Source organism: Anolis sagrei, chromosome 8, assembly GCF_037176765.1.
Source record: "Anolis sagrei isolate rAnoSag1 chromosome 8, rAnoSag1.mat, whole genome shotgun sequence".
NCBI classification, from domain to species: Eukaryota; Metazoa; Chordata; class Lepidosauria; order Squamata; family Dactyloidae; genus Anolis; species Anolis sagrei.
In genome coordinates this window covers 26,984,893-27,006,694 of record NC_090028.1, presented here as the reverse complement: position 1 = coordinate 27,006,694, position 21,802 = coordinate 26,984,893, and the positions used below count along the sequence as shown (strand labels likewise).

At 40.3% G+C, this 21,802-nt stretch overlaps 1 protein-coding gene across 1 annotated transcript; it reads right to left on the bottom strand.

Annotated features, from left to right (window-relative positions):
- Positions 1-1,796: 1,796 nt before the first annotated feature.
- On the bottom strand, positions 1,797-20,527 carry CDT1 (chromatin licensing and DNA replication factor 1). The gene is made up of 10 exons (XM_067471065.1): positions 20,167-20,527; positions 18,401-18,544; positions 16,374-16,606; positions 13,078-13,272; positions 11,512-11,660; positions 9,917-10,002; positions 8,498-8,686; positions 6,560-6,706; positions 4,982-5,183; positions 1,797-2,467 (listed from the first exon to the last, which is right to left on the bottom strand). Exons 1-10 carry the CDS (start codon positions 20,383-20,385, stop codon positions 2,304-2,306), a joined length of 1,728 nt encoding a protein of 575 aa, XP_067327166.1. The 5' UTR covers positions 20,386-20,527; the 3' UTR covers positions 1,797-2,303.
- Between the last annotated feature and the right edge of the window lie 1,275 nt (positions 20,528-21,802).

Genomic DNA, 21,802 nt, shown 5'->3' with positions numbered 1-21,802 from the left:
TGTCACTGTGAGAAGGTCCTCCATTGTGCATGTGGCAGGGCTCAGATCACATTGCAGTAGGTGGTCTGTGGTTTTCTCCACTTTGTGGCCCCATTTCTTAAGGTTGACTCTGCATCTTGTGGTGCCAGAGAATAGTTTGTTCAGTGCCTTCCAGGTCGCCCAGCCTTCTGTGTGCCCAGGAGGGAGTCTCTCATTTGGTATCACCGATGGATTGAGTTTCCAGGGTTTAGCCTGCCACTTTTGGACTCTTGCTTGCCTAGGTGTCCCTTAAGGGTATCTCTGTAGATCTTAGGAAGCTATTTCTTGATTTAAGGCATTGGCGTGCTGGCTGATATCCGAACAGAGGATATGTTGGAGATGTCAATGCCTTGGCCCTTTCATTATAAGCTGCTACATCCAAAGCAGTGTAATTTCTCCGATGGAGTGGGGCGTAGACATCCTGTGATAATGCAGCATGTCTCATTAAGAGCCATGTCCACTGTTTTAATTTAGTGAGATGTGTTCCACACTGGGCATGTGTATTCAGCAGCAGAGTAGCAAAGCGCAAGGGAAGGTGTCTTCACTGTGTGTGATTGTGATCCCCAGGTTGTGCCGATCAGCTTTCGTATATTATTTCTAGCACCCACGTTTTGCTTGATATCCAGGCAGTGCTTCTTATAAGTCAGAGCATGGTACAGGGTACACTTCCACCACGCAATCTATTATTATTATTATTATTATTATTATTTCCTTATAGCAGAAGATCCATATTATTATTATCCAAATAAAGAGATATCTGCCTAATGGCAGAATGATTATAATGATGATTATAATAATAATAATTATGATGATCTGAATAAAAGATACCTGCCTGATAGCAGAAGGATGATAATGATAATAATATATTATATTTTTATTTGAAACACAAGATGAATCCACAGCAAACAAGTTCACTCTGCTGGCTGTTGTATTGGATCACAAGTCAGACCCTTCCCAAGTGTTTAGGACTGTGTGATGTATCGGCTAATAATGCATGCAATTCTAGTAAGGGGGCCTTTTGCAGCTGGCAGATGGTAATTTTCTAAGCGCCAATTGTATTTAAGTGCAGGCCAAGGTCTTTAGGCACTGCACCCAGTGTGCCAATCACCACTGGGACCCCCTTTACTGGCTTGTGCCAGAGTGTTTTCAGTTCAATCTTTAAATCCTTGTATCGTGTCAGCTTTTCCAGTTGTTTCTCTGCAATCCTGCTGTCACCTGGGATTGCGACATCAACGATCCATACTTTGTTTTTTAACACGATTGTGAGGTCAGGAGTATTATGCTCCAAAACTCTGTCAGTCTGAATCCGGAAGTCCCAGAGGAGTTTGGCGTGTTCATTCTCTGTAACTTTTTCCACCTTGTGATCCCACCAGTTCTTTGTCGCAGGCAGGTGGTATTTGTGGCACAAGTTCCACTGAATCATCTGAGCAACAGTGTTGTGCTTCTGCTTGTAGTCTGACTACAGCTCAGGATGTGATCTATTGTTTCATCTGCTTCCTTGCAGATCTACATTTGGGATCTGTTGTCGACTTTTCAATTCTGGCTTTGATGGCATTGGTTATAATGGCTCAATATTATTATTATTATTATTATTATTGGTCTGTTCTGCAAAGTGGATTACAGCTAATATACAGGGTTAGTCAAAATGCATAGGCCAATCTGCCATTCAATTGAATGGCAGATTGGCCTATGCATTTTGACTAACCCTGTACTTTGGTTACAAGATAAAGGGAAAAGGGACCTTGCCTTGGATGTAATAAGAAACGCTCTCCAATATGTTGTCAAGTGAAGAAAATATTTTAATGCCAAGGTTCATAATAATACATTCAATATTTCAAAACAGATCCTCTCTTTTTTTAAAGAAAGGGAAGGAGGGACCCTTGCAAACTATTTAAAAAATGCAAAAGGAATTAATTCCAACTCATTTTCCTGGAAAAGCATTCCTAACCCATTGCATCTGGGAATGGAAACTCCTGCATCATATTTTTCCACATTTGTAGTCTTGCTTCATTTCATTCCCCATTACAATCTATTGAAAGAAAAACATAATTCCGGAAACAATTACAAAGTTTCAACAACTGCAGAGAGGTATGGAGTTTGACATGAACCGAAACCAACTTTCCAGCTGAATTGGGGAGGGGGGAAGCAGCTAGAAACAGTAAAAACTATCTTTTGCCTTTATTGCTCCATCAATGCTAAAATCTAGAAATGTCTTAAGTAAAAACTCTGCCAGGAGGCTCAATCCAGTCACAATTGTTGCACCAAAAAGTCTGCGTTCGTTGCTATCAAAGCTGTTCCTCTTCCTTCACCCTTTTGGCCAGTCTCTCGGTGATGATATTGAGGTCGACGCTTTTGTCCAGCTTGATATATGTGTCTTTCCGGATGGAAAGGATGCTGACCCAGGATGGAAGCAGCTCCGAAAGGAGGCGCAGGTGGCCCTCCATTTCTCCTGCAGCGACAAAAGGAAATTTGGCCTGTCTATTATTACATTTGTAAACACAGTGATTTTTGTTCCTGGGTTATCAATGCAATTTCCTAATTGGTTCTTCAATAAAAACATGGGAAAAGTTTACTAAACTGCAAAAAAAAAAAAATCTTGCAGCACATTTTGGTCTACTTTTTCAATGAATATTGGATAAGAATCTCAACCAATTCGACATAAAAACAAAAGTTTCTGGACTGTCAAAGTAAGGGCTGCACAATTAAACAGGAATCATAGAATCAAAGAGTTGGAAGGGACCTCATGGGCCATCCAGTCCAACCCCCTGCCAAGAAGCAGGAATATTGCATTCAAATCACCCCTGACAGATGGCCATCCAGCCTCTGTTTAAAAGCTTCCAAAGAAGGAGCCTCCACCACACTCTGGGGCAGAGAGTTCCACTGCTGAATGGCTCTCACAGTCAGGAAGTTCTTCCTAATGTTCAGATGGAATCTCCTCTCTTGTAGTTTGAAGCCATTGTTCTGCGTCCTAGTCTCCAAAGAAGCGGAAAACAAGCTTGCTCCCTCCTCCCTGTGGCTTCCTCTCACATATTTATACATGGCTATCATATCTCCTCTCAGCCTTCTCTTCTTCAGGCTAAACATGCCCAGCTTCTTAAGCCGCTCCTCATAGGAAATGTCACTTTCAAGCCAGGAACATAGTGGATGTGGCCCTCCATGGAAATAGGATTGACCAGCCTGGGCTAGTGTCTGTCAGGATCATGGTATCAGCCTGGGACTGGCTGCTTCAGTTCTGACAGTGGGTACTAGGGGGGCAGATGGGAGTTGGGGCTGATACAAAGGGCTGCTGATAAGTCTTTGGCTTTGTGTTCTTGTTTTGTTTCTATGGTAATGAATGTTACATCACATGAAAGCCTTATGTGTCTAATATATGTTGTCAAAATATCGTGTTTGTAGCTTATGGCAACAGTGATCTAGGCATGTGGGAAAATAAAATGGAGTCTAATAATAATAAAATAATAATAATAAAACTTCCTAATGACTTCCTCTCACATATTTATACATGGCTATCATATCTCCTCTCAGCCTTCTCTTCTTCAGGCTAAACATGCCCAGCTCCTTAAACCGCTCCTCATAGGGCTTGTTCTCCAGACCCTTGATCATTTTAGTTGCCCTCCTCTAGACACATTCCAGCTTGTCAATATCTCTCTTCAATTGTTGTGCCCAGAATTGGACACAATATTCCAGGTGTGGTCTAACCAAAGCGGAATAGAGCATGGGGAGCATTACTTCCATAGATCTAGACACTATGCTCCTATTGATGCAGGCCAAAATCCCACTGGCTTTTTTTGAGAACACAGAAATGCTGGATCACTCTCACAACCACCATGTCAGACTACACAGAGAAGCCATTGAAATCCACAAGCATGTGGACAATGTCAACAGAAAGGAGGAAACCATGAAAATGAACAAAATCTGGCTACCAGTATTAAAAAAACTCTAAAATTGCAACAGCACAACAACAGAGAGGAAACAAACAAGGGCATCTAATCACCTCTCAACAAAAGTTTGCTCCAGGCACAGTCAGCCCATTGTATGCTAATCAAGGTGGTCAGTTGAAACATTCACACCTAGCTCCAGCAGACAAGAGTCCTTTGTCCCACCCTGCGCATTCCACAGCTATATAAACCCCTTTTCCCAGTCCCAACAGACCTCACTACCTCTGAGGATGCTTGCCATAGATGCAGGCGAAATGTCAGGAGAGAATGCCTCTAGACCATGGCCATACAGCCTGAAAAATCCTACAACAACCCATTACTAATTATATTACAGTACAATTGATATAATACAATATAGCAATATGCAAAACTGATACTGTACTATGCTAATAATATATTGTATGTATATATATCTTGTAAGCCACTCTGAGTCCCCTTCGGGATGAGAAGGGCGGCATATAAATGTAAATAAATAAATAGACTTGGGTAAAAACAATTAAAAGGAGTCTACTCTGCTACTACACAAGATTGCGAACTGCTCAAACCTGGTGCTTTCCCCCAAGAAAGTTTATTTGTCAGAAGAACACTCCCTCCCTGGAATACTACCCATTTTGCCAGAAGGCACCTGCAAACCTTGCTCAAGAGAGAAGTAAAGCAAATTGATCTCCATTTAGTAGAAATGCTGAACTCTGATAGCCACCAAACAAGGGTCATGCTAGAGGAATAAGGTGGATGTGGCCACCCATGGAAATAGGATTGACCAGCCTGGGCTAGTGTCTGTCAGGATCCTCATATCAGTTCTCTGATAGTGGGTACAGTGTTTGGCCACTAGAGGGCAGATGGGAGTTGGGGCTGATATATACAGAAGTCTGAGCAGGAAACTTTAGAACTGTCTTTTTTTTAGGGATTCTGGAAAGAAGGAATAAATCCCTTGTCTTCAGCGTTTTATTGTTGTGAGCTTGATTTTAACGCCAAGATCTTCCAGAGTCTAACAGTGTCAACTACAATGGGAATGCATCACATACCCGGGGTCATGAGCGAGCGGTAGCTGGCCAACATCCGCTGGCAGGCCGCCTCCAGGGTGAGCGCCGGCTTCTTCTCGGCCACAAAGACGTTGCGCAGGACCCGGGCCATTTCCGGCAGGCGGCCCATCATTCCCAGGCGATGCTCTTGCTGTGGGTCCCGCGTCATCTGTGCCTGTAGCTTCTGCGCCTCCTTGGCTCTGATCTGGAAAAAGAGCATATAAGATGGAAGCAGAGTCAGACTACAGAGTCCGGTCAGTGCAAGGACGCCAAGGAAATTCCCCATGAATCACCTGTATTTTGCTAGGACACTTTTCCCTGCTCTGCAGAATGACCCATGATTTACCCATGGGTCACATCAAAATCCACAATGTTGGACTCCAAAGCCTTTCCTTGACTAGCTTGTTGTGAATTTTCCAGGCTGTCTGGCCATGTTCCAGAAGCATTCTCTAGTGAAATTTTGCCCACATCTATGGCAGGCACCCTCAGATTGAGGGGTCTGTTGGAAACTAGAAAAGTGGGGTTTACATACTCTAAGATCAGAGTGAAGAGAGGGGCCAGGAAGGCAATTCCATCTTGTCCCCTGCACTGTGCTTAAAATATAATATAATATAATATAATATAATATATATACATATTATATTGATAATATTATAATGTAATACAATATAATGCTACTAATAATAATATTATAATTATATATTTTATATTAAATGTAATATTACTAATAATATTACAATATAACATTATAGTACAATGTAATATATAATATTAATATTGTGCTACTGTAATAATATACTATATTGTATTTACTTGTTACTTGTGAGCCGCTCTGCATCCCCTTTGGGGTGAGAAGGGCAGCATATAAATGTCGTAAATAAATAAATACCTGTGGAATGTCAAAGATGGGAAAAGAAATCTTCTGTTTGAGGCAAGTGTGAATGTTGCCACTGGCAAGCTTGATTAGCCTTGAATAGCCTTGCAGCTTCAAGGCCTGGCCGTTTCCTGCCTGAGGGAATCCTTTGTTGGGAGGTGTTTGCTGGCCTTAATTTTTTCCTATCTGGAATTCTAGGCGTGCGTGCGCATGTATGTGTATGTATATATAGATATATGCCCCCCTGGTGGCACAGAAAGTTAAACCACTGAGCTACTGAACTTACTGACCAATAGGTCAGCGACTCAAATCTGAGGATCATGGGTTAGCTTCTGTTGTTAGTCCCAGCTTCTGACAACCTAGCAGTTCAAAAACATGCAAATGTGGGTAGATCAATAAGTACCGTTTCTGTGGGAAGTAAACGGTGCTCCATGCAGTCATGCTGGTCACATGACCTTGGAGGTGTCTATGGATAACGCTGGCTCTTCAACTTAGAAATGGAGATGATCACCAACCCTCAAGAGTCAGACACAACTAGACTTCATATCAGGGGAAACCTTTACCTTAGCCAAATTTTGTTCATTTTCATGGTTTCCCCCTTTCTGTTGAAATTGTCCACATGCTTGTGGATTTCAATGGCTTCTCTGTGTAGTCTGACATGGTAGTTGTTAGAGCGGTCCAGCATATACAAAGCTCCAATTGCTTACCCGCTCCAGCAAGGCCTGGGAGACCCCCCTGAGGCTGCTGCTGGGGGTGTTTGGGGGGGCCGAAGGGGTCGGGCGGGGTGACTCCGGGGTCAAAGGGCGGCTGCTCTCTGCCGTCCGCAAGGCCAGGTTGGCCAAAGCCTTCTCCATCTGGACAAGAGAACCAACTCGCTCAAATCAGTTTCTCGCAAAGTTAAAAACATAACAAGATCATCATGAAAAAGAATGATAACACTATGGAAAAAGCAACACAGTTGCTCCACATTTGCAGACCTGATTATTCATGGATGTGATTAAAAATCTAGGAATCTCAAGGTCCTCTGGTTTGATTCTATGGCCAATTTTCTGCAGTCTTGCTGGAGGACAAAGAGATTTCTAAAATGAATTATTATTGTTTATTATTAATAATATTTCTATAGTCAACTTTCTCCAGTCGTGCTAGGGAACAGAGAGCTTTCTAAAATGAATAATTATACTTTATTATTATTATTATTATTATTATTACTACTACTACTATTATTATCATTGCTGTTATTCCCAGTAGGGTGGCCTTTTGCAGCTGACAGATGGTAATTTTGTCAGCGACTATTGTGTTAAGTGCAGACCAAGGTTGTTGTTGTTGTTGTTGTTGTTGTTATTATTATTATCTCCACGGTCAACTTTCTCTAGTCATGCTGGAGGTACTAGAAATTTCTAAATTATTATTATTATTATTATATATTATAATTATTATTTCCATGGTCAAATTTCTCCATCATGCTAGGGAACCAAGAGATTTCTAGAATGAATTATTATACTTTATTATTACTATTACTATTATTATCATTGCTGTTTTTCCCAGTAGGGTGGCCTTTTGCAGCAGACAGATGGTAATTTTGTCAGCGTTGATTGTGTTTAAGTACAGGCCAAGGTTTTTGTTATTAGTATTATTTTATTACATTTATTATTTTACTCTATTATTATATTTACATTATTTTGCTCTATTATTATTCTATTTATTATTTTGCTTTAATATTATTATTACATTTACTATTTTAAAATTATTATTATTACATTTACAGTATGTTACCCTATTATTACATTTATTATCTTACTCTATTATTACTGTTTATATTGCATTTTCATTATTTTACTCTATTATTTTTATTATTTTAATACATTTACATTGAAGGAGGTTAGAATAATAGTTTGATCAGAGTTGGACAGTCTTATCTTAAATTACAGTTTTATGTAAATATTCAAAAACATGTAGCCTACTGATGCCTCAATGTAGTTTTATTGGTATCTATTTTTATTTTGAAATTGACCCATAGTGGATGCATTTCCCACCCTCAGCTTATACTCGAGTCAATACGTTTTCCCAGTTATTTGTGATAAAATTAGGTGCCTCGGCTTATATTCGGGTCGGCTTATATTCAAGTATATACAGTATGTTATTTTTCAAAGAAGACTACTTTGTTTTGTTTCTTGAGAGCATGTTTTAAGGGAGTGTATATCTTTTGACCAACAGGAAATTACAACTGCAAATCCTATTTCAAATAACCATTGTCTGCTAACCAGATATATTTTTGTTGTGGCCTGGTTCCTCAGTTTAACAGCTGAGCTACCTGTGTGCTATTACATTAACATTTTATGAATATCACTTGCCTTAAGGTTTGACTTCTAACAAGGTCATACCATTCTTTTTGACAAGAGCTTTTCAGGTGGTCTCCATGATCACAGAGATTCACATTTGCCAAACGGAGATGATGTAATTTTTACCTTTACAATAACGTTATGATGCACTGGAATTTCCAATAGATTCGAGTCGGACACGACTGGATTTCATGTCAGGGGAAAAACTTTACCTTTTACCTATGGGCTTTCCAATAAACAATGACCGATGGGACACGGACAACAAAAAAATAGAGATATGGTATGGACATAATCCCCAAGCCTTACCTTTGGCGTTAACATGCTCCTAGCCTTTGCTAGCACTTCCTGCGCACTGGTGATCTTGTCTACTTGCGGAGGCTGCGGCAGCTCAGCGGGAGAGATGTCCGGCACCTCGTCCACATTAAAGCGGGGGTGCCATCGGGTCAGTTTGTCCTCCGGCACCACCATGGGAGGGCTCAGCGAAGCCAGGAAGGCCTGCACGGAAAGGAAAGGGCATCGGCATCAAAAGGAAAAAATCACCGCCTGCTACGTAGGGAGTGGTATCACTTTAAGTGCCACAGCCCAATGCTATGCAACGTTCAGAGTGGCAGCCTGGCAAAGCACCAGCACTCCTTGGCAGGGAAGGCTAAAAGATCTTTGGAGAACTACAACTCCCGGGGTCCCATAACAGAGCCGTGACATCAAACTGCATTGAGTCTGCAGTGCAGAGGTGACCAGAGAAGGCAAAGGGTTTTGGAAAACTATGACTCCCGGGGTCCCATTGCATTGTTTCTGCAGCATAGGTGCACATGGCAAAGGCCTTGGAAACTACAACTCCCAGGGTCCCATTGCATTGATTCCACAGCATAGAGGCACATGACAAAATCCAAAGGCCCCGGGAAACTACAACTCCCGGTCTTTTCCTTTCTCTGGGTGCATCTTCACTGGAATCAATGCAACGAGACCATGGGACTTGTAGTTTCCAGTGTAGATGCACCCACAGAAAGCAAAAGACCTTGGGAAACTGTAACTCCCAGGGTCCCGTTGCATTAATCCAATATAGATACACTCAGAGAAGGGGAAAGGTCTTGGAAAGCTACAACACCCAGTGTCCCATTGCATTGATTCTGCAGCATAGATACACATTACAAAGGCCTTGGGAAACTACAATTCCCAGGGTCCCATTGCATTGATTCCAGTGTAGATGCACCCAGAAAAAGCAAAAGACCTTGGGAAACGACAACTCCCAGGACCCTATTGCATTAATCCAGTATAGATGCACTCAGAGAAGGGAAAAGGCCCTGGAAACCACAACTCCCAGGGTCCCATTGCATTAATCCAGTGTAGATGTACTCAGAGAAGGGATTAGGCTTTGGGAAACTCTCATGGTCCCATTGCATTGATTTGATCTCAGTGCAGATGCACCCAGAGAAGGGAAAATACCTTGGGAAACCACAACTCCCAAGACCCTGTTGCATTCATACAGTGTAGACACAGAGACGGGGAAAGATCTTAGAAAACTGCAACTCCCAGGGCTCCACTGCAATGATTCTGCAGCATAGATGCACCCAGAGAAGGCCAAAGGCCTTAGAAAACTACATCTTCCAGGGTCCCATAGTAGTGGTAGTTCAAGTGGTGTCGAATTGCATTCATTCAACAATGTAGATGCACCACCGTGTTTCAACTGGACAGAGAAGGAAGGGAAGGGCAGGCGCAATGGCTGACCTTGTGGTGACTCTTGACAATATTGACCAGGTTCCTGCTGAATACTTTCCGGCGCTCCATCAGCCATGAAGCTGACAGTTTCTCACCTGAAAGTGAAAGAAGAGCCATCTTGAGTTTTGTGAACCTGCCTGGCCAACCCTGCCAGGCAAGTTCAGCAGCTCAGCGGTTTAACCAGCTGTGCCATAAGGGGTTTAAATAATAAAAAATTATAATATAATTTTTATTATATGATATTGTTATTACATTATATATTGTTATTATGTTATTACTAGCTGTACCCGCCACACGTTGCTGTGGCCAACCGTCCCTCCATTTCTTTCCTTCCTTCTTTCCTTCTCTACCTTTCCTTCCTTCCCCCCTTTTTCTTTATCCCTTTTTCTCTCATTTCTTCCTTCGTTTTTTGCTTTCATCCTCTTTCCTTCCCTCCATTTCTCTCCTTCTTTCCCTCCTTCCTTTGCTCCCACTTTCCTTCCTTCCCTTTTTTCTTTCCTTCTCTCCTTCCTTCCTACTCTACCTTTCCTTCCTTCCCCTTTTCTTTATCTTCTTCTTTCTCTCATTTCTTCCTTCCCTACCTTTCTCTCTTTCCTTCCTTCCTTTGTTTTTTGCTTCCAACCATTCCCTTCCCTTTCCCTCCTTCCTTTTTCTTTCCTTCTCTCCTTCCTTCCTTCTCTACCATTCCTTCCTTCCCTACCTCTTTCCCTTTCCTTCCTTCCTTTGCATTTTGTTTCCATCCTTCCTTCTCTTTCCTTTGCTCCCTTTTCCTTCCTTCCCTTTTTTTCCTTGTCTCCTTCCTTCCTTCCCCCTTTTTTATCTTCTTTCTCTCATTTCTTCCTTCCCTACCTCTTTCCCTCCTTCCCTTTTTGTTTCCATCCTTCCTTCTCTCTTTCCTTTCTTCCCTTTCTCTCCTTCTTTCCCTCCTTCCCTTTTTCTTTCCATCTCTCCTTCCTTCTCTCCCTCTTTCCTTCCTTCCCCTTTTTCTCCTTTCTTCCTTCTCTACCTCTTTCCTTCTTTATTTCCCTCCCTCTTTCTCTTTCTTTCTCCCTTTCTTTCCCTCCCTCTACCTTCCCTTTTTTCTGTATCGTCATTTAGCTTTTTGGGGTTTTTAAGTCCTTTTCAGTTTTTTTTTGGGGGGGGAGGGCAGTTATGAGTGATGGTCACTCGTTGGTCTGTTAGGGGTATAGCTTCCAAATTTCATGTCAGTCCGTCCAGTGGTTTTTGAGTTATGTTAATCCCACAAACGGACAGAACATTATTATTTATATAGATATGATATTGTTGCTGTTAATACTATATTATTAATTATTATTGTTAATAATATTTTGTTGTAGGTTTGGCTAGTATGAGAAATGGCCCATAACCCTGCGCCAATTTAAGCCCAAGAATGTCCTTTCTTTTAACAGAAAAGGAGTTATTTTATTGAAATGGCCCTCCACTTTGCCCACTTCTCCTTTAAGTGCAGTTCTGAGAGCTCATAACACAAAGACCAATATAATAGTAATAATAACAATGAGTTTCTTGAAGTCCACAATGGCGGGAAATCCACATTTGGGGAAATGGGTCATTTTGGGGTCTGAATCCTTTGCCCCATAACATACCAGCTTCCAGGACTGGTTCAAAAGTCAGCTGGTAGTCGCTTTTCTTGGGGCCTCCACTTCCAAAAGTGGGGACGTTCTTCTCTTGGCGTAAAATGTACGAATCGGGAAACACCGTTTTGATCTGACCCACATTGCGCTCCTCAAATTGCCTATAGAACGACAAACATTAAATGTATAGGGTTCACTTTGCAGATCATTTCCCCCAAAGGCAGTGAATAAACTATTGGTACGAACTACACCCATTAGATTTAGAAAAATAATAATTCCCCATCACAGAGACCCAACTAAAAACAACTTCAATGTCAAAATAAATATCTGAATAATAACAATATCAGTTATTGTTGTTGTTGTTATTATTGAGTTATTACCCGCCTCTCCTTGGAGCTCAAAGAGAGGTAAGAAGAGACAAGACACAAGCCTATAAATTACATATAACGAGATACACAAACATTCTTTCAGACGGAAAAACATACACAGTACTTCCCTACTGCATATAATAAATCTTCGGTATCTATTAGGCTTTGGTTCCAAGGGTGTATCCAATTATTATTATTATTATTAATAATAATAATAATAATAATTTGTTACCTGCCATTCCTAATGACTCGAAGCAGGGTACAACACAGTCTAAACATATCAACATACAGAATACGTACAATAAAATGCATATATAATATATGCATATACACAATGTGTGCATAATATTTAATATTTATATTTACAAAATGCATATATCACATATATACTCTGTGTGTGTGTGTGTATATATAGTGTGTAGATGTATGATATATGCATTTTATTGTACGTATTCTGTATGTTGATATGTTTAGACTGTGTTATACAATTGCAATAAATTACATGTTGATATGTTTAGACTGTGTTATACAGTTTAGATTGTGTTGTACTGTGTACAATGCAATAAAATTCTTATATGTACACACTACATGTATATGTGTGTATATACATGTGTGTATAATATTTAGTATTTATAATATAATGCATATATCACATATATACTGTGTGTGTATATATATAGTGCGTAGATGTATGATATATGCATTTTATTGTGTATTATGTTGTATATACACACATAAATATACAAACACTATACATATACTGTATGTATATGATATATGCACTTATAGTATGTATTATATATGTTATATACACACATATAGTGTATGTATATGATACATGCATTTAATTGAATGTATTATGTTATATACACACATATATAGAAACACAATATACATAGTGTATATATATATGTGTGTGTGTGTGTGTGAATTTTATTGTATGTATTATATATGTTATATACACGTGTGCACACACAAACACTGTGTAGAATGCATTTTGGCATCACTTTAGTGGTCATGGCTCAATTATATGCATTTATGGGAGTTGTAGTTTGCCCTCTTTGGCACAGAACATGATTGACACTTCTGAAACTACAATTTCTAGGATTCTTTAAGCACTGAGCCACCGCACTTCAAGTGCAATCAAACTGCGTTAACTTCACAGTGCAGACGTACCCCCCAGAAGGGGCGGTCATTGCTGCCCACTCACTTGCGCATCATGTCCTGGACCCCTTGCTTGACCTTGGCGAAGGTGGCTGTTTCCGACCGGTTAAAGAGCATCCCCACGATGGTGTCCGCACTGCGGAACATCTCAGCCAGGACTCTGTACTTATAGGGCAGCGCAAGGCCGGGGGGCACATCCTCGGCGAGAGCATGGAAGCGCTGGTAGGCTGGGACATTCTCACTGATTTCAGGGAGGAAAGAATACAAAATTAGTGCTGGAATACTGTTATGGATTTTAGGAATGCATCCTAGTTATAGAGTAACTATAGCCTGACATCACTTTAACTTGGGAAAAGTTATACTTTCTCAAAATCCTGCAACCCATCGGGGCGGGGGAGAGAAAATCTAGGCCAGGAATAAATATGGTGAATCTTATGGTGCATCTACACTGTAAAGTTAACACGGTTTAGCGCCACTATGTTATGGCATCCTTGGAATTGCCAAAGACCTTGTGAAAACTATTGTTCTGTAATATTATATATTACAGAACAATAGGTTCTATATATTATATATTACTATATGTAATATTATATATTACTATATGTAATACATTATATTACGCATAGAAATATATAATATAATATATAGTATTATATTATATATTACACTATATATTGTATTATATATTATATATAGTAATATATTATACACATTATATTATATATAGCAATATTACATACATATTATATATGGTAAAATAATGTCACATACATTATATTATAGATAACATAATATGTGCATTATATATAGTAACATATTATATTATATAAAGTAATACAATATTGCACACAGTAAATTATATATAGCAATATATTAAATATATACATTATATTATATACAGTAATAAATATAATATTGTGAAAATACTCTCATAATTCTATTGGATTGAGCTATGGTAGCTATAATTGGTCTCAAACCGTATCCAAAGGCACGCCAAAGAGGAGACTCTGAATATAGTAATATACTATATTATATATAGTATTATGTTAAATATTATATAGCATATTATATATTACTAGCTGTGCCCTGCCACGCGTTGCTGTGGCCTATAGTAAAACTTATCAAAGTTGAGGTAGATATCTGGACTATTATGAAAGAGAGGTCCCTACCTATTCCTTCCCCCTTTTCCTCCCCCTTTCTCTCCTTTCTTCCTTCTCTACCTCTTTCTTTCTTTCCTTCTTTCACTACTTGGTTTCATCCTTCTCTCTTTCCTTCATTCCCTCCCCCTTTCTTCCTTTGCCTTTCTTCCCTCCCTGTTTGCTTCCTTCTTTCTCTTTTTATTTCCTTTTATTTCACCACCATCATAACAATAACAATAATGCAATGCATTGCCTCCGGGACCTGACACCTCTCCCATTCCCCCTAAAAGGGTCTCAGAGGAACAATAGCATCATCATAATAATAATAGAAATAACAACCTTTACCCGCCACGTGTTGCTGTGGCCAATCTTCCCTCTTTCTCTCCTTCTTTCTCTCCTTCTTTCTCTCCTTCTTTCCCTCCCTCCTTCCTTCCTTCCTTCCTTCCTTCCCATCTTTCCTTCTCCTCTTCTTTCTCTATCTCTTTCCTTCCTTCCCCCTTTTTCTTTCTCTTCTGCTGTCTCTCTTTTCTTTCCTTCCATCTTTCCTTTTCTTTCCTTTTCTTCTTCCTCTAACTTTCCTTCCTTCCCCCTTTTTCTTTACCTCCCTTTCTCTTTCTTCCTTCTTTCCTTCCTTCCTGTCTTTCCTAGATTTTGACAGGGCGGGAAGGGGCGGGGTGGGGTTTGGAGGTGGCTTGAAGTAAAAGGAGGTAAGATTGGGGCAGGGGAGTGATGGAGCGTGGGGTTGCGTGTGTGTGTGCGGCGGCGGGGGGAGTGATGGAGCCTGGGGTTGCGTGTGTGTGTGCGGCGGCGGGGGGAGTGATGGAGCCTGGGGTTGCATGTGTGTGTGCGGCGGCGGGGGGAGTAGGGTTGCATGTGTGTGCGGCAGTGGGGGGAGTGATGGAGCGTGGGGTTGCGTGTGTGTGTGCGGCGGGGGGGGAGTGATGGAGCGTGGGGTTGCGTGTGTGTGTGCGGCAGGGTGTGTGTGTGCGGGAAGCGGCGCGGCGGGGCTTGGAGTGGGCATGGTTTCCGCAGAGGGAACGTTGGCCGGAAGGCCATGTGCGCGCGCGATGGAACTTGCGGCTGGGCGCCAATGCGCATGCTCAGTTGTTTTGCCGTTTTGTGAGTGTGTTGTGTTGTTTTTCATTTTGAGTAGATATGTTTGTACCTTGTGGGTTGTGTTATGGGCATGGGAATTTTGGTTAAGTTTCGTTGGGGTTTTTTTTGAGTTTTGTTCTTTTGCCGTTTTGTGAGTGTGTTGCTGTGTTGTTTTTCATTTTGAGTAGATATGTTTGTACCTTGTGGGTTGTGTTATGGGCACGGAGATTTTGGTTAAGTTTCGTTGGGGGATTTTTGAGTTTTGTTGTTTTGCCGTTTTGTGAGTGTGTTGTTGTGTTGTTTTTCATTTTGAGTAGATATGTTTGTACCTTGTGGGTTGTGTTATGGGCACGGGGATTTTGGTTAAGTTTCGTTGGGGGATTTTTGAGTTTTGTTGTTTTGCCGTTTTGTGAGTGTGTTGTTGTGTTGTTTTTCATTTTGAGTAGGTATGTTTGTACCTTGTGGGTTGTGTTATGGGCATGGGAATTTTGGTTAAGTTTCGTTGGGGGATTTTTGAGTTTTGTTGTTTTGCCGTTTTGTGAGTGTGTTGTTGTGTTGTTTTTCATTTTGAGTAGATATGTTTGTACCTTGTGGGTTGTGTTATGGGCATGGGAATTTTGGTTAAGTTTCGTTGGGGGGTTTTTGAGTTTTGTTTCCTCGTTGGATGCCCCTAACAAATTTATATATATAGATACTATATATAATAATATATTATACATATATAGAGTAATATACACATGATATATAGCAATATTACATACATATTAAATATGCTAAAATAGCATCACATACATTATATATAGTATAATATTATGTACATTATATATAGCAATATATTATATTATATATAATATAATATTACATACAAAATAATTATACACAGTAAATTATATACAGAAATATATTATACAGTAATATATTATATATTTATATTATGAAACCACTCTCATAATTCTATAGCATTGAGCCGTGGCAGTTTCAAGTGGTCTCAAACCTCATCCAGAAGCACTCCAAAAGAGGAGACTCCAAATATCAGTGACTACAGATAAACAAAACTATGGAAAATAAATCCACAAGAAAACGTCTTCCTGCATAAAACCACCCTTGCCTGCTCTCTCCACTGGATTCTGGATCTTTCTTGCCCAAATCTGCTTCTTTTCCCTGTTTGGAGTCCTTCCTTTCCCGGATCTTGGATTCCAGCAGCCGGACCCGTTTCAGGCGGATCTTGATGTCAACGTCCGTCTCTGGGGATCCCTTTGGTAATCGGGCTTTCTGGGTCAACGCTCGGATTTTTTCCAGGCGGCTTCTCAGCTCCGCCAGCTTCTCCTTGGATGTCTCCTGCTGGGGAAAAACATAATCTCAATGTAAAAGAGCCCCCACCTTGGTCACCGCAGTTAAAAATGTCCTCTTTAGCAAGCTCTAGCTCTCTAAGGTTATTTTCCTCCAGTTGTACTGGAGGTCCTTGAGGCTTCTACAAAGAACATTCCTTTAAGTCCTCCAATGCAAACAGTAGGCTTTCCAATTAAATCTGTGGGTCCTTCAAAGCAATCTGTAGGTCCTCCAGTGCAATTCTATGCTTCTCCAATGCAATTCTATAATCACCCATTGGAATTCTATACTCCAATACAATCTGTAGGTCCTCCAATGCAATCTGAAGGTCCTCCAATCCAATCCGTAGGTCCTCCAATCCAATCCGTAGGTCCTCCAATGCAATCTGAAGGTCTTCCAATGCAATTTTATACTCCAATACAATCTGAAGGTCCTCCAATGCAATCTGAAGGTCTTCCAATGCAATCTGGAAGACCTTTGTGTCGCCGCTTTGAGTAAATAAATAAATAAATCTGTAGGTTCTCCAATGCAATTCTATACTCCAATGCAATCTGAAGGTCCTCCAATGCAATACTATACAATGCAATCTGAAGGTCCTCCAATGCAATCTGAAGGTCCTCCAATGCAATCTGAAGGTCCTCTAATGCAATCTGAAGGTCCTCTAATGGAATTCTATACTCCAATGCAATCTGAAGGTCTTCCATTGCAATCTAAATGTCCTCCAGTTGAATCTGTAGGTCCTCCAATGCAATCAGAAGGTCCTCCAATGCAATCTGTAGGTCCTCCAATGCAATTATGTAGGTCCTCCAATGCAATTCTGAAGTTCTCCAATGCAATTCTATACTCCAATAAAATTTGTAGGTCCCTCAATGCAATCTCTAGATCAGAGCTCCACAAACTGTTTAAACAGAGGGCAAGGTCACAGTCCCTCAAACTGTTGGAGGGCCGGATTATAATTTGGAAAAAAAAATGAATAAATTCCTATGCACACTGCACATATCTTATCTGTAGTGCAAAAACACTTTAAAACAATACAATAATTGAAATGAAGAATTATTTTAATAAATATAATCTTATTAGTATTTCAATGGGAAGTGTGGGCCTGCTTTTGGCTGATGAGATAGAGCTGTTGTTGTTCTGTGCTTTCAAGTCATTTCAGACTTAGGTTGACCCTGAGCAAGGACCAGGTAAATGACCTTGGAGGGCCATATCCGGCCCTGGGCCTTCGTTTGAGGACCCCTGCTCTAGATCTTCCAATGGAATTCAGTACCCTCCATTGCAATCTCTAGGGTTCTCCAATGCCATTCTGTGGTCACCTCTGAACCAGATGTGTTTTGTATTTCAAATCTGGGAATATTTGGATACACATAGCATCCAAATAGTAAGAATCCTTGGGAATCTTACAGATTAGATCTAAGTCTAAAAAAGGAAATTGTGTTTTCATATCCTGGTCACCTTGCTTTGTAGACAGAACCCAAAGGTAACTTTATACACAACAATTGCAATCATTCCAGGCAGTTTTGTGCACCGAATCCTTGGAAAGCAAAGGTGCTGCTCTCTTAGCGACCTGTATGGACCATTTGGGGGTCTGACGGATATTGCAATCTTATTGTAGAGAGAAAAAGCGAGACATAAACAAACATAAATAAGTAATAACAGTAAGTAGGTACCCAAAGAGATACCATAGGATTTTGGAAATGGGAGCTCTCAGGAGCAATACAAAGCAAAGGGAGTGTGGCAACTGGGGGATTCTGGGTGTTGTTATCCCCAACAATGGCTTCTTCCACAACTTCCTAAAAGGCTCACCTTTTCTGCTGGTGTACTATCTTCCACTTCCGTCTCTGGTTTCAGGCCTGGCGAAAGAATTACATTGGTCAAATCCTTTGCCTTCTTATCTAAACCCGAAGGGCTGAGAGGTCCAAGAGGCGGAGCAATGCAAGGTCCAGGGGCCTGGAAGAGAAATACTGCATCACAAACATCTGCAGAAGGTTCACTCCAAAGAACATTAACCTAAAGAGAACATTTCCCTAGGAATTCCTAGGTCTTCCAGCATGATTCTATGGTCAACCTGGTTGAGGCTGCACACAGAATGGCACTGGAGGACCTAGAGAGGCATTCTATCTCTCTAGAAATCTCTCTCATGACTATAAGCCTTGAGTTTCTTACAAGTTTCCAGTATTGTGAGCCACTGAGTCTCCTTAAGATAATAATAATAATAATAATAATAGTAGTTTGGTGAGGCATGGTAATAATAATATAATAGTTTCATGAAACTTAATAGCAGTTTGAGTCATAATAATAGTTTAATTTGGCAGAATAATAATAATATAGTTTGGTGAAACCTATTAATAATACCAATAATAATAAGTTTGGTGAGACATAGTAATAATAATAATAATAATAATAATAATAATATAGCTTGGTGAAACATAATAACAATAACAGTTTGGTGAGACATAATAATAATATAAGAGTCTGGCGATACCTAATAATAATAATAATAATAATAATGATGATGATAATATAGTTTGGTGAAACCTAATAATAATATCAATAATAATAAGTTTAGTGAGACATAATAATAATAATATAGTTTGGTGAAACATAATAATAATAATGTTTGGTGAGACATAATAATAGTAGTAATAATAATAATAATAATGTTTGGCGAAACCTAATAATACTAATAATACCAGTCTGGAGAGACACAATAATAATATAATAGTCTGGCGATACCCAATAATAACAATAATAACAATAATAATAATGATGTTTGGTGAAACCTAATAATATTTTGGTGAAACATAATAGTAATAATACTAATAATGTTTGGTGAAACCTAATAATAATACTAATAATACCAGTTTGGAGAGATACAACAATAAAATAATAGTCTGGCAATACCCAATAATAATAATAATAATAATAATAATATAGTTTGGTGAAACATAATAATAGTAATCATAATAATAATAATAATAATGATATTTGGTGAAACCTAATAATATTTTGGTGAAACATAATAGTAATAATACTAATAATATTTGGTGAAACCTAATAATAATAATATAGTTTGGTGAAACCTAATAATGCCAATAATAATAAGTTTGGTGAGACATAATAGTAATAATATAATAGTTTGGTGAAACATAATAACAAGAATAGTTTGGTGAGACATACTAATAATAATAATAATGTTTGGTGAAACCTAATAATAATAATACCAATAATAATAACAGTTTGGTGACACATAACAATGTAATAATTTGGTGAAACATTAACACCAATGGTTTGGTGAGGGTGTGGGATATATAGAAAGTTATTATTATACTATAATAGCTTGCTGAGCTCGAATAATCATAATAATAAACGTTTGCTGAGGCAGAATACTATAATAGTTTGGTGAAACATGATAATAATGGTGAGGCCTGATAATAGTAATAATAACATAGTTTGGTGAGGCATCATCAGCCCCCTCTTTGGCCTAGAAGGCCGCAGCCTTCCTGAAACTACAACTCCCAGGTGCCATGAAAGCGGTGTGCAACTGCCTGCCCTCTGCAGTGTGGCCTCACCGGCGCCTGCTGGGGTTGCTCCTCTTCCGGGGGCGCCATAAGGAGCCTCTTCTTGGCGGAGGCCTGGCCCCTGCCCCCGGGCTCGGTCCTAGCCCGCTTCCTGCTGCCTGCCGGGGTCCAGGGCGAGGCCTGCGGGGTCTCGGGCTGGTTTCCCTTGCGGCGCCCGGAGGCGCCCCGCTTGCTCTGCTGGAAGAAATCCGTCACTCGGAGCTGCGCCATCCCGGCCACGTGGAGACCCTCTTTCTCCTCGATGGAACTCTCGTGTCCCCAACGTTCTATCCGGCCGCGTCCCGACCAATAGGAACGCTCAGCCTCTTCCCGATGGCGCACTCGTCCTCCCCAACGTTCGATCCCGCCGGCTTTCCCGCGCTCTGCTCGAAGCCCCGCCTTTTCCGCGCCTTCTTTTTCTCCCCCGCCTCTTAAAGGCGCCGCGCCCCACATCCGGGATTTTCTAAAATACTTCCAAGCTGAATGGATGGCTGAGAGAGTGTCACCTTTGGCTTCCTGTGGGTTCGGTGCACATACCTAAGGGGCCCTTCCACACAGCTCTATAACCTAGAATAACAATGCAGATCATCCACAATATCTGCTTTGAACTGGATTATCAGAGTCCACACTGCTATATAATCCGATTTAATGTGAGTATGATACAGCTGTGTGGAAGGGGTCTTAGTTTCATGTAGAAAATTACTGCATTAAAAATTCTGAATATAAAATGACCTTCAGGCTAGATGCATAAGGTGTATTTGTTTATATATATTCAATACAATATAATACTACTACTACTACTAATAATAATAATAATAATATCTGAACGCATCTACTCCTATGAACCGACTAGGACACTAAGGTCATCTAGGGAGGCCCTGCTCTCTGTCCCGCCTGCATCACAGGCGCGCTTGGCGGGGATGAGAGACAGAGCCTACTCAGTGGTGGCCCTCGGCTGTGGAAGATATCAGATCAGCCCCCTCCCTGCTGGCGTTTTGGAGGAAAGTGAAGACCTGGCTGTTCGAACAAGCATTTGATTAAACAGTGTAATTGAACATAGGAATACGGAATAATGGATGATGAGACTGGATTCTGATTTTACTGTTGAGGCACTAATGATTGTTATACTGATGTTTAATGATTTATGTTACCATTGTTTTTAACTGCCCAATACATGTCTCGTGATGTTTTGTATCGATGTTGTTCACCGCTTTGAGTCGCCTGAGGGCTGAGAAAAGCGGTATATAAATAAAGTAAATAAATAAATAATATGATATTATATGTTTATATTATATATAATATTACAATATAATGGTATAGTACAATATAGTAATATATAATACTGATATTGTACTTTGCTAATAATATAATATATTGTATGTATATAGTTTTTATATAATATATATATAAGAGCCCCCCCCCCCCGGTGGCACAGTGGGTTAAACTGCTGACCATGCTGACCGAAAGGTCGTAGGTTCGAATCCAGGAAGCTGCGTGAGCTTCCGCTGTCAGCCCCAGTTTCTGCCAACCTAGCAGTTCGAAAACATGCAAATGTGAGTAGGTCAATAGGTACCGCTCCAGCGGGAAGGTAATGGCACTCCATGCAGTCATGCCGGCCATATGACCTTGGAGGTGTCTGCGGACAACG